This window comes from Elgaria multicarinata, chromosome 8, assembly GCF_023053635.1.
Source record: "Elgaria multicarinata webbii isolate HBS135686 ecotype San Diego chromosome 8, rElgMul1.1.pri, whole genome shotgun sequence".
NCBI classification, from domain to species: Eukaryota; Metazoa; Chordata; class Lepidosauria; order Squamata; family Anguidae; genus Elgaria; species Elgaria multicarinata.
In genome coordinates, this window is record NC_086178.1 from 55812812 (window position 1) to 55823020 (window position 10209).

General features: G+C 46.7%; 1 protein-coding gene across 1 annotated transcript; it reads right to left on the reverse strand.

The window, feature by feature from the left end:
• Positions 1-533: 533 nt before the first annotated feature.
• On the reverse strand, positions 534-9310 carry HOGA1 (4-hydroxy-2-oxoglutarate aldolase 1). Its single transcript, XM_063133243.1, has 7 exons — positions 9049-9310; positions 6901-7029; positions 6563-6690; positions 5203-5337; positions 3391-3487; positions 2703-2836; positions 534-1369 (listed from the first exon to the last, which is right to left on the reverse strand). Exons 1-7 carry the CDS (start codon positions 9308-9310, stop codon positions 1220-1222), a joined length of 1035 nt encoding a protein of 344 aa, XP_062989313.1. The 3' UTR covers positions 534-1219.
• Positions 9311-10209: the final 899 nt, after the last annotated feature.

Sequence of the window (10209 nt, forward strand, 5' to 3'; positions counted from 1 at the left end):
GGTTATGCTGGCTAGGGCTGATGGGAGCTGCAGTCCAACACCACATGGAAGGCCACACATTCCCCATTCCTGAACTATGAATATATAATAACTGTTTGGTTAAGTACTGGTATTCTACTGCCATTGACCACCAGCCATAAATGTAGTTAGTGTTGGTGGGATCGTATGCATGGAGTAATATCCCTTCTACTCACTCTGATGCATACTTGTTGTGGAAACACCAACAAGTACGGCCTTCCATTCTATATAATTCTCTTGCACAGTCAATATGTGCTTCCCTCCTTTGGCTTAATGCACAGCTTTCCACAGAGATTTTGAGACCCGTACAATCTAACCAAGCCCTCTCTTTTCTTCTTCGGACCGAATGTACCATCATTGAAACAATGGAATGGGTGAAAAAACAATCATTTTTTACCTGGAGAACATCTACTAAAAATGATTCCATGCCATGTTACCTAGTCATTGGGGACTAGGAGCAAGAGGTGCAACATTCATATGAAATAACACCCCTTCCCTCTTATGGGTGCTTATCAGGCAGTGGGTCTGGCTGCAGATCAAGTCAACATGGCCCATCTCATCTTGCATTCTTCTATGCCTCACAAATTTGCAGTTCAGCAACTACAGGCTCATGGCGGCAGCCCTTGCAGTAAGCACCTGCCTTCTTGGACTTCACCTTAAGGGATGGTACTGGTGGGGAATCGAAAGGTTTTCTACTTAGGAGGTGTTGGTGCAAGTGGTATTTTGGCCTGGTAAGTCACAATGCTAGGAGCAATTGGATCTCAGCCCCTTAGAACAAAGATTACATCACTCTTTGACGTTTGGTACCAGGGAATGGTTCTTCCAGTCAAACTAAGTTTCCTGAACTGGTCAAGAAAAAGGAAAACATGGCAGCTAACACCATAATATATGTGTAATAAATAGGTGAGCTACCTAAGGAAATAGAAATTCCAAGCTGGAAGGGGCAAAGCCTATGTGAGGAAAGGAAGGCTGGGCTTCTAGCCTGCCATGAGAAGTAGCATTTGCTCATTCAAAGTACCATTCTGGGGTCCTCATTCCCCTGTTTTGCTGCAACTGCAGGGCTCAGATGTCAATGAGTCATGCCAATGAATACACTGTGGGTTGAGTGAGCTGTATTTCAGTAAGTGGCAAAGCATATGCGAAAGCTGATGCCTACTGCTCATTTCAAGGCCCCAGACATTGCTTGGAACCACTTTGTCCTTCAGAGCCAGCCATTGGAGCTGAAATCCTGGCGCAGTTCCATCACTTGCGACTCACTTAAAGGGAGCAAAGGGGCACGACAGAAGCCTCCCTTGAAACCAAACCACTCCATGGCCTGCTTAAGGCCTGGGACCCCAAACTTGGCAGTCACCTGTGGAAACACAAACAGTGTGAGGGTCTAACAACGATGCATGACCAACAATGTAGAATAGTTGTGCGTGAACTCCGGTTTCATGCAAGCACCATTCAGTTCAAGGTGTACTATAACTGAAGCACCATCTAGAACAGGCCTTTACCAGTCTGTTACCTTCCACCTTCCATATATGTTGGACCACAAGTCCCATCAATGTGTTGGGAATTGTAGTTCAACACATCTGGAAAGCACCAGGTTTGGAAAGGCTGATCTAGGAACTATCTATGGCCACAATGACCAGGACAATATAAACAAGTGGGTATAGGACCCAATGAATCATGTTTGACTTGCTAGACTTAAGTAAAGAAGTGATGTTTAACATCATACTAAACTTGAATATTATGAGTCAATACTGTACATGCCTTTGAGGAAGTGGTCAATCTTTAATTAGATTACACGAGGAATAAGTACTACTAATTACTACTAGTTGTAGTACTACCACTAGTACTACAATTAGTAAGTACTACTACTAACACAGTGATATAAACAGCCTGATTCTAAACCATGCCAATGGTCCATGTAACTGAGCCTTACTCTGCTTTGACTAGCAGCTGCTCCCACAGGTCTTGGGCAGAGTTCTCTCTCACTGTTACTGCCCAATATCCTTTAACTAAAAATGCCAGGGATTTAACCTGGAGCCTTAGACAAAGAAAGTATGTCCACTAGCACTGAACAACGGAAACTCCCTGTAATAGGAACACAGGAATTATATGCCCTGGAGATTTTTCTGCAAATATTGAGCCGAAATGAATGGGGGTGGGTGGGGAGGAATCACAATTGCAAGAAATGTTTTTGCAAAGTTTGGAAACTTGTGATGTCAATAAACCCTCAGGATTTGCAAAGGAAAACCCAGAGCATCATGGCATATCCCTCCAAAATGGTCTTTTCAGTGTCAAAATTCAAAATGGAACATTTAAGCTGTTCAGGGCACTGACACACATGCAGGATGAGAAAGGACAGAGTACAGAACTGTTGCCGGGGGGGGGGGGGGGAAGGAGAGAGGTAAGACCAACCTGCAGGCAATAACTAAACACAATTGCTTGGTCATGCGCTGATTTGGCACTAGGGTGCACGTAACCTCTGGCTCAAGGAAGATGGTTTCACTGAGGGTGAAGGAGAATGAGACTGGACCCCCAACCTGTGCTCCAGACCCAGCACAACTGAATCCTGGGCTGGGAGTGCTCCACAGAAGCACTATCTCTTTCCCAGTCTGACCTTTCCTCCCCACGGCTTGGCAAGAAAGGTGGTTCTCCAAATCCTTCCCCCCCGCCCCCAGTCCTATGGCTCTTACTGCAATGTTTGGCTCAATGAGTCGATGCTGCAGTTCACGGGCCTCATTCCAGCTCCCAGCATGGCACAGCTGCTCCAGCTGACAGACAGGAGTTCCAAGCACGTTGGCAAGAGCACAGACCCCTCCAGTAGCACCTGGAGCAGTGAAGAGAGTCAGCGGAGAAGAACACCCAGCTGGTGACCCAGACATCCTTGTACCACCTACACACCAGCCCCAGTGGAGCAGGCCATAGCCCAAATGATGAGGTCCCCTGTACCAGTAGCTCAACCCCTGCTTCTTAGCTATTCTGCTCAAGGGACATTATGGGGAACCAAGTTTGAAAATAATTTCCAGAGGGGTAGCCATGCTAATAACTTGAAGCAAAAATGTACTTTCTGCATTTCAATTCCCCCTGACCCTGCTGTTTACAAGTCCCACCTCCCACCCCAACTATAGGTATACATACACTGGTAACTCAGGAAACATTTCATACATCTGATGAAGTGGAATGTAATCCACGATAGCTTATGCCATAATAAATGTGTTATTCCTTAAGGTGCCGCAAGATTATTGGTTGTTCAAGTTTGGAAATATTCTGTCCTTTAAAAATGTGACACCCACCACACCCCTACTTTGTACTCCTTCCCCATATCCAGCCACACTCTGGAGAACCACCTCCATGTGGAGACGAATTCTGGTCATCACCTACCTACAATGTAGCTGGCCAGCAGAAAACCAGCTGATCCTGCCAGTACCTGGAAGTCCTCGTGCTGGGTCTTGTGGACAAGCAATCCCAGGCGGGTGATCTGGTAAGGGATAGGATGGCTTGATAATGGGAGACAACACTATGCACATTGCACCAGTCTAAAGAGGGTGCTGAAAAGTTGCCATTGGCAGTGAACCTAGGGCACTCATGGGGACAGGGAATCCATTATAAAGACACGTACCAGGCATCACAGGGCTGGTATCTTGGAAACACTAACCCAGAATTATCTGCATGTAAAGTAGCCATCCCCAACCTGGGTCCCCCCAGATATTTTTGACTTTTGCTCCCATCACTCCCATCTAGTAGGGGCAATGGTTAGGGGCAATGGTGGTTGTAAACAAAAAAAACAACTGAAGGACCTAGGTTGGGAAAACTTGGTGTGAAGCTTTACTTTTTTCAATTCTGCATTCCCCACCCCACCCCGTACCTTACTCCTGCTCATTGAAGAAAGGGTGCCTGTCCCTACAATAGATCACCCTTAACCAACCCGGCACCCTCCAGATGACTTGGACTACAACTCCCATCATTTCTGCCACCCACCACACTGTCTGGGGCTGATAAGTGTTGTAGTCTGGAGAGCACCAGGTTTGGGACAGTTGCAATAGGTTCTCTTTTTTGCTTTACTTCACTGATCTAATGCTCAGTCAACAGTGGGCGAGATGAATGGATGGCCTGCAAGTCTAAACAGCGAGCGGTCTAAAGCCATATGATGCTGTCACATTGTTAATGCTCAGCCTGATGAGTTCCTGGAGGGAAGACTATCTAGAAGCCCTAAGTAGGTTGCTCTGAGCTTTTGGAAAACAAAAGGATAGTCTATTACAATTGGATAGGGTACCTGTTAGCCCCCCAGCTGAAGGGTTAGATCGAGGTCCCAGCTAGTCCAGCTAAATTTGTTGAGATAAAGGAAATCCAGATGCTTTAGATTTCATCACCCCACTAACAGAATTGACCAGAGCTTGACCTTTGACTGTATCCATATAGCAACTTTGAAGGGTAATGCATGCACATCCAGGATATAGCCAACTGCTGCAAAGTACGTGTGAGTGGAATTTCATCCTAGACTGGTTCCCCAACTAATCATATCACAAGGAGTATTGATTGCTGTCTCAGTGGCAGGAGCATTGCACTGTAAGATATTGGCTATCTATCACATTTATATCTGACCTTATCCTCCGAGGAATCCAGAGTGAGCTACCTGGAGATGATCACATTTTATTCTTACCTAAAAAGTAACGTAGGCTGAGAAATGTTGAATGGCCCAGGATCAACCAGGGAGCTTCATGGCAAACGAGGGATTTGCACTCAGATCTCTTCAGTCCCAGTATAGCACGCTGCCCTCTATGTTACACTGGCACTTTATCATGGCACCTGTTTCACCTCCCTTCCCATTCTTTCAGTTTAGTGCCAAAGAGCTAAACCAAGTGTGTGGGAAACTGGCATCTGGCTGTGACTTAAATATACAAAGGAATTTTCTGGCCTACAGGAAATTGTTTCTTTAAAGTTAATATTTCAACACTACAGGTGTTGGCTGACTGGCTGGGACATGCTGGGAGCTGTAAAAAAAAACACCTCTGTCTAAACTTGCATAGGATCGCACTCTAAAAGAACATGTCGTCATCAGTGTCCACCTCACAAATCTTGGAAGGATCCCAAATTCACATTCTCATCAGGATCCCAAAATGTAATTACACCTCCTCACCGCCACCCCAGGCCGTATCACTTCAGCTCAGTATTAGGCTCCCATCTTTCACTCACATTGCCACCACTGTCCTTGATCCCCACAATGTTGGGATGCTGTGCTAGGCCAAGCACTGCTTCACTGGGCAGCTCCAGACCCGTGTTGGCTGGGACACTGTAGAGGATCACAGGGATTGGAGATGCATCAGCCACCTGAGGGACACAAAGCAGCACGACACATGGGGACACAGGGAAACAAAGGGCAGGAGAAGCCCCTGCAATGGGTCATGCTCCAGCAAGCCCCATCAAAGGGGGATGCACATACTTCCTTGAGCATGGCAGAACCCTGCTGTGGCAGATCCTGTGAGGCAGAGGTGGGAAACCTCACTCCCTGTTGCCTTTGGCTTCACCCACTTCTGGAATTCAGCCCTCAAGAACTTCTCCAGAATGGAACTCAGCCTCTCGTTGAAAGAGGTTCCTCACCTCTGCTATATGGAGACACTTACTGTGCTTATTGTTACAGTTATGACCCAATGGTTTTTTTTAATGGGATGTAGGAACTCTACTTTCTGACCTGTCTCATGCATTTCCTCTTTAACAGAATGTGGAGCAAGGAAGCGTCAAGTTTTTGCTGGACTGTGGTGCATCCATTTCTCCAACACAGCAAGGTACATCAGGAATTGTAGCCCTAACATGGCAGCTGGTGGCTCCCAGGGTGCCCTATGTGCCTACCAGCACATTTTCATGGCTCATAAATGATCCTCACAAGCTAGAAAAACTAATACTCAAACGGTCAGTCTCATTCAAAGAAGGAAGAGCTCAGTAATGAAAGGGAACAGAACGGGGAAGAGGCAAATAATTTTTTTAATTTTTTTGATTTGCAGTTGCCCTGTGAATACATAGGAAAGAATGCATCCAGTAAGATGCTGAATTGGTTATTATCCTGCCAAGGGATAATAACCAATGTGATTCAAAATAATTTATTATTATTATTATTATTATTATTATTATTATTATTATTATATTTGTATCCCGCCTTTTGCCCAATACTGGCTCCCAATATAGTTAGCTAGAGGCCAAAGACACTCTTTCCCACTAATTATTTTCCCAAATTCAGCTTTCTGTTCAACTCCCATTCTCTGATTAAGTAAAGCTACATTTTAAGGCTTTAAGCCAAGCAGCATAGATGCTTCTGATAAGCCTCTAAGCAACCTAGGGAGAAATTGCACCTGAATCCAGAAGTAAAAGCATTTATTAGTGGATTTTCTACTTCGTTTGAAATGCACATGTGCACACAACATCAACTAACCAGTAATAATAAAGGACACATAAAGAACCTCCCCTGCACTATTCCTGGCATCATGCCGCCCCTTCCCTCAAAACTGTTCCCAACCACAGCATTCTCTGATCAGGGAGATGCCCTGACCCCAATATTCACCTGTGTGTAATGATGGATCAAGGCCGCACTGGTCATGCTTCCCCGGAAATAGCAAGGAGTGACCACAAGGGCGGCATCAGCACCTTTGTCAGCCATTTGTGCTGTCAGTTCAATGGTGCCCTGGGTTGCTAAGGGAAGAAAGATACATTTACCTAAGATAAAGGACTACAGTAAGGTCAGGTTTTATGAACCTATGGGAAAAAAGGATGGACCTTGTGAGATTAGAAGATTTTAAGAGCCGGTAGTGGAATCATGATTCACAATGGGCTACACAGAAGTAAGATCTACATAGGGTTAGGCCAGCTAGATGCTGATGTCTTCACAATGCTCACGCTCACATTCACATCCAGTCCCGGCAAGTAGGAGCTTTTCCTTGGGCATAGCTTGATGCACCTGTTTCACCACTTCCAGGCGTTCCTGCTGCGTCAAGTAAGGAGCTTCCCCATTGGAGCCCTGCACCACAACACCTGCAAAGAAGAGTTGACAATGGGTGTGCGTTGTTGTTTCCATCATGTCACACTGCCACCGGATTTGATAGATTCATTTCAATTTTGTGTGTGTGTTGCTTTTAAAATAAAAGTCCCCAAAGCAATCATTATCAGCCCCCAGCCCCCCACAAAAAAATAAGAACATTAGCACAATAAAAATGTAAAACTAATTAACTTTAATAAAACAGATACAGAGAGCAACAGCAGAAATCAATAAAGCAGCAGTCAATAATACCAGAAAACTAGCAGTGCAGGAGGAACTTGAGACAATTAAAAGACTTGGTAAATTAAAAGGTCTTAACTAAGCACCTAAACAATAATTTAAGCACCTCACAAATCTGCTGGGGGAGGATATTCCAAAGTGAGGTTACTACTTCTGAAAAAGTTATCTCTCCAGCTACTACTCACCTCAGTTCTGAAGGCAGGGGCACCCCAAGAAGGACCCATGAAGCTGATCTTTGAAACATAAGGAAGAAGGCATTCTTTTACCAGTATGTATCCTGCTCCCAGGGTGTTTATGGCATTAAAGGTCAACACCCACACTTTGAATTGTGCTTGGAAACTAACTGGTAGGTAAGTGTAGGTAAGTGTTTTAAAACTAGCAAGGTGCGTTCACAACAACATGTTCCTGATAACAGTCTAGCTGCCCTATTGTGAAGCTTTTGAGTAGTCTTCAAAGGCAGTCCCACATAAAACACGTTACAGTAGTCTAACCTTGATGTTACCAGAGCACAGATAACTATGGCTAGGCTGTCTCACAATGGGCTCAGCTACAAAGCAAACAAGGTGGTATGAAGCCAGCCAAAGGTAAGATCCTGCCCCACAGCTATATTTAGTGCTCAGCTATGGAGGCATTATATCACTACTTGAGTCTCCAGAATAAGAAAAGCATCCACACTGTCCAAATACCCTCGATAGAGTTACCAACTATTTCTTAGCACTGCTCCAGTGCCCTTAGCAGCTGCATGACAGGCAGAAATCCAACAGGTAAGGTTGCCAAAACCATGACAGGCAAATGTCACCTACTGAATTGCTTGACATGCATGCAGCTGTTCAAGGCATATGAACTTGGCCAGGTAACTGTGGTGAAGCATTAGGGGTGAAGTGTTAGGAAAGAATACACAAGCATGTGTAGTCCAGGAAGTATGCCAGCCAGTTACAGGTAAGGAAGGGTATCAGAGTGAGACCATCTGCTGGGTAAGACTAGGAGATTATTATTTGGGGGCAGGAAAAATGTGCTAACAAATGCTGATTCTTCCTCCATCTCCTGCGGAGTTGCAGCCAAGGGCCAAAGTCCAAGCAGGCAGGCAGCCATGTGTGTCCTTGAAGACAGAGTATAGTTACCAATTCAGCTATGCACCCCTTTCCTCTTTATTGGAAAGGGTCCAGCTGCAAAGTGGCAGGGTTTGTTTTTACTTTTCCCAAATCTGTTGTGAGCCACCAGCATTGGAGAAGGTACAATGCCAGCCCTGAAGAATGTTCAGCCGTGATGTGCCTATGCCTTCCCACTTCAGTTGAGCAAGCATGGGGAACATGTGGTCGTCCAGATGTCATTGGACTGCAACTCTCACCCCTCACAGCTGGCCATGGTGGCTAGGCCTAATGGGAGTTGTGGTCCAACAACATCTGGAGGGCCACACATCCCCCTACCCTACATTGAAAACGTTTGTTTATGCACTGAAGACTTGCCCATTTTTCTTTCCAGAGGTTGTGTGCCTTTAACAGCTAGATAAGGCAGAAATTCAAAGGCTCTAGCCACCAGAGACAAGTTACATGTTTGTGAATGACAGAGGCCTTTAAAGTATGATGGAACTATTGTTTAGAGGAGAGAGGAAGGTGAGGTGACCTTGGTTCACTACTTCCCAGGATGGCAGAGCTGTGTTGACAACACCTCGGCCAGCCCGCAAGAAACCGTCCCGATCCAGGAACACACCCACCCACCCCTCTCTCTCTCTGCCGGCGGGCGCTCTACTCTCCAAGGACCCCACGCGACCTTACCTCGGAAGGGAATCCCGGCGTAGAGGTGCAGGTTCTCTTCCAACCGCTTGTAATCTACTTCGCCTTGCGCCGTGAAGGGGGTGGCCAGGGGCGGGTAGATGCCCCGCAGGTCCAGCCGCCGATGCGGGGATGCTGCTGCGGTGGAGGAGGGGGCGGCGGCAGGCGCAGCAGCGAAGCCCCTACGGACGCCCCCCAACCCATTCCGCGCGGGGCGCGAGCAAAACTGGGCCAGGAACCGCGGGGCTACCGGCACCTTGACCATTGTGCTGCCGGTGCTAATGCCGTACAGTCTGGGGACACACGCGTCCTTAAGGAGGGCGGGGAGTAAGTTTACGAAGACCGCCCCGGAGGAGGGCCAAATCCCCAACTCAGCCTCCTTGCAGCATGAAACCCTTTATCGAACTTCAAGGGAAGGGAGAGAAGTCCGGATTTTTACACACACACCTTCCAGTAGTGCCCTAACTGCGTGGATATAGGGCTTCCGTATTGAAATGGCGAGTCTTTTTACCTCCAGATGTTCTGGCCTGCAAATCCTATCAGTATAGGTATGGGTGAGGAATTATGAAAGGTGTGACCCTCCAGATGTTTTGGCCTACAAGTTCCCACCTCTGCTTTAGCACCCTAAGAACCTACTGTATGTTTACTCCTGAGAAAGACCCACTGTGCCCAGTAGCTTCAGTCTGCACAGGATTGCAGCCTTTAAAGAAGGGGGTGGGCAAATCTGGGGCAGCATGCAGCCTAGCCTAGTTTGTGTAGCCCCCACCCAGTCCCTGCTGCCACCGCCTCCAACCCCCCAGCTGATTCTGCAGGAAAACAACACCTGCAGGGAGCATGCACCTTGTTTCCTAGTAGAATGGGGGTCCTGTGTTTGGCAGGCTATCAGGTGTGCAATTTTGCTGGTGGGAAAGTTTATATGCTTTCTGCTTGAGACTAGCATTCTTTAAGCTCTGGAAAAGCCCAAACCAAGTGAAGAAGCTAGCATGGCATTGCTGTGCCTTGCAATGTGATTGTCTTCTTCCCAGGACCATGTTATCTGTCACCGTCTGATGATTTTCCTTTGTGTTGAGGGGTGGGGAGGTTCAAGGAAAAGTACCCACAGGAGGCCGGAATTTTAATGGGAGGCAAGGTGGAAGACAGATGCTACTTAACACTCGCCTTGCC

Excerpts from the sequence above, each read along its gene's own strand:
- HOGA1 (XM_063133243.1), bottom strand. The coding sequence starts at position 9,310 with ATGGTCAAGGTGCCGGTAGCCCCGCGGTTCCTGGCCCAGTTTTGCTCG. Across the intron at positions 5,338-6,562 it reads TGATCCATCATTACACACAG|GTGGCTGATGCATCTCCAAT; the intron begins GTGAATATTGGG and ends TGTGTCCCTCAG. Across the intron at positions 2,837-3,390 it reads GCTGGCCAGCTACATTGTAG|GTGCTACTGGAGGGGTCTGT; the intron begins GTAGGTGATGAC and ends TCACTGCTCCAG.